This window comes from Buceros rhinoceros, unplaced genomic scaffold, assembly GCF_000710305.1.
Source record: "Buceros rhinoceros silvestris isolate BGI_N320 unplaced genomic scaffold, ASM71030v1 scaffold25070, whole genome shotgun sequence".
NCBI lineage: Eukaryota > Metazoa > Chordata > Aves > Bucerotiformes > Bucerotidae > Buceros > Buceros rhinoceros.
Window position 1 is genome coordinate 1 of NW_010390519.1, and position 2,713 is coordinate 2,713.

Consider the following 2,713-nt stretch of genomic DNA (forward strand, 5'->3'; position numbering starts at 1 on the left):
GTTTTTGTCCACAAGTCCAACCGTACCGACAGTGTCTGTGTTTGGATCTCGATACTGGGAATGTTTTTAGGAATGAGAAAGTGATGTTTCTGTAGCTCTGTAAAACCTCCTGCTTGAAGTGCAGGCTGGATGCCTTCCTTGGGAGGAAGGTAGGGGGTCACGTCGTGAAAAGGTTTGAGAACTAGTGGGGGAGGATTATAAGGGGGGTTATTTTTTCTTTCAATAGAAGAAATCTTGTGATGAATTGATGGTGGTTTCGCAGGTGAAACGGGCTGTGCAGAAATCACAGTTACAAGGGCATGGACGGTTAAAATGCCATTTCTTTTTTCTTTGTTCCACAGGCAATTCAGAAGGGCAACATGGAAGTGGCACGAATCCATGCGGAGAACGCGATCCGCCAGAAGAATCAGGCCATCAACTTCCTGCGCATGAGTGCCAGGGTGGACGCTGTGGCAGCCAGAGTTCAGACTGCAGTGACAATGGGCAAGGTACGAGTTTCCACAAATCCGGTGCAAGGAGAGACCTCTCCTCTTCCACAAGAGACATAACTCAGTCTGTAATGAGCTGAAGTGCTTTAGTTTGGATTTCAGATGTAGCCACATACACCCCTTAGCATTTGGCGGCTTGAGACCCACCAGAGTGAGTGCCATGTACTCCTCGGTTTCAGCTCGGTTTCTGAGCTTCATGTCAGCTCAGAAGGCGAATGTCGGGTGGTTGATTGACACGGTTGGTATTGGCAGGAGCTATAAAAAAGAGGCATTCCAGATGGCAGTGGTGTGTGCCCGTCTATAGGATGCTGTGGAAACTGGGTACTCTTTCTTTGTACCAATCTGCTTTACCTCCTTTCAGGTGACGAAGTCGATGGCAGGGGTAGTGAAGTCCATGGATGCCACTTTGAAGAGCATGAACTTGGAAAAGGTAAATGGACTGACTTTTCTTGGAGCTGCCTGTCAAAAGCAGGAGGAGCAATGGAGAGGAGTTTTCAAAAGGGCAATTCCAGGCAAGCAAGAAGGTTTTGCAGGGAGGTTGGTCGATCCTGGTGCAGGTTGGCCAGGGTGGCTGTGAAGTCCTCGTAAATGGAGATGCTCAGAGCTGGACTGGGCAGGGCCTTGGCCCAGCTCCTTGGACCAGGGTGTTAGATCAGCTTCTAAGATGATGTTGGGAGGGGAGGGGGACCAGCTCCTGGTCTCCAGAAGCTGCTTGCCCTTGTAGTGTGATTTATTTTTGCTGGTTAAGAGCTATTTCTCTTCCGTTACCTGCAGATCACTGACTTGATTTGTGTTTTTTTTATAGATATCTGCACTAATGGATAAATTTGAGCATCAGTTTGAAACACTAGATGTTCAGACCCAACAGATGGAAGACACAATGAGCAACACTACTACGCTAACCACGCCACAGGTAAGAACAGTAGACTTGTCTGTACAAGGTGATCTGAAAGGGTGTGTCTAAACCGCATGGAAACTTCTCCTCTCTCTGACTACTTGGAGACAGCAGCAACTGGAGCCTTTTCACTTCTGCTTTGCGCTTCTTTGTGATGAAAAGACTGTTTCAAATTACAGTCACAAGCACAGAGGGTCACCTCTCTGTATTTTAGTCTGACTCTTCCAGCAGGCTGTATTTTACATTCCATCTTGGAAACTAACCCTCCTACAGAATCAGCAGCATTTTGATGAGTTCATTAAGAACCTAAACCCAAATCCAATAAACCAGAGCTGTTGGAGATGGGCTGCTTTCCAGGTTGCACAAAGAGGTGTTTTAGCAGCTAATAATCAACACTAGAAATATTCCAGTGTAGGTTTGGGGTTTATGTTTCATTCTTCAGAAGCGTTATTGTGAAGCTTGGAGTTTCCCAGGCTGAGCACCTTTCCTCCTTATTCCTGAGTTCATACAGGGCCCTCTGGTGGTTAAGCACAAACCTGGCATTTACCTTGAAGTCGGTGTCGTTAAACTCATTTCTGTTCTCAAGATTTAACATTAGAAGCTGGCATAAGCTGCGATCTGCATCAGTCAGGTTTGTTTTCTTTTCTCTCCTGCAGAACCAAGTGGATATGCTGCTGCAGGAAATGGCAGATGAAGCAGGGTAGGTCAAATTTTGAGTCATTATTTCATGAGCAAATCTCTGTTCTGACACCCCTTCCTGGTTAACCTGAAGATCAGATACCCTTGTTTTGTCTGCCTGCCTCTTGGAAGTGGAGAGGAATCTCTGTTTTCTGATGTTCTCTTGATATTCCTCTGCTTGTCTTTTACTGGGCCTCTCCCTTTAGCCACCTCTGCCTGACTTGGCTTTTTGTGTTCTGTTTCTCCGATTAGTCTTGACCTGAACATGGAACTACCTCAAGGACAGACAGGTTCTGTTGGTACAAGCGTTGCCTCAGCAGAACAGGTAAATGTTAGATTGAGTTGAAATCAGTGTTTTCCGGAGAGATGTGGTGTGAGAATTAGTGCTTCACTCACTCCAAACGGGCTTCCTAAATTGTGAGTACATTTTGGGTGTCCAAAAGAAACTGTGTCGTTAAAACGGGCTTGCAGTCAAAATAATTTTAATAATATATTTGTCTGCATAGCAAACCCAGAAGGTTTAGATGTTTCAGGTGTATTTTTACATGGTTATTCACAGAGTTCCAAACAGTTGACTCTCTTCCTGCCCCAGATTTAATGAGTCCACCCATCTCCTGTAGCACCCATGACTCCTTGGAGTTTTTTTCCCCTT

At 45.7% G+C, this 2,713-nt stretch overlaps 1 protein-coding gene across 1 annotated transcript in view; it reads left to right on the plus strand.

The window, feature by feature from the left end:
• Window positions 1-341: 341 nt before the first annotated feature.
• CHMP1B (charged multivesicular body protein 1B) overlaps window positions 342-2,713 on the plus strand; it is a gene marked incomplete at its 5' end in the record, with an annotated part of 3,080 nt that continues 708 nt past the window's right edge. The window contains 5 exons of the mRNA XM_010138172.1: window positions 342-488; window positions 850-918; window positions 1,294-1,401; window positions 2,040-2,083; window positions 2,314-2,386. Coding sequence (XP_010136474.1) covers window positions 342-488; window positions 850-918; window positions 1,294-1,401; window positions 2,040-2,083; window positions 2,314-2,386 — 441 coding nt within the window. The remainder of the gene's footprint in view (window positions 489-849; window positions 919-1,293; window positions 1,402-2,039; window positions 2,084-2,313; window positions 2,387-2,713) is intronic.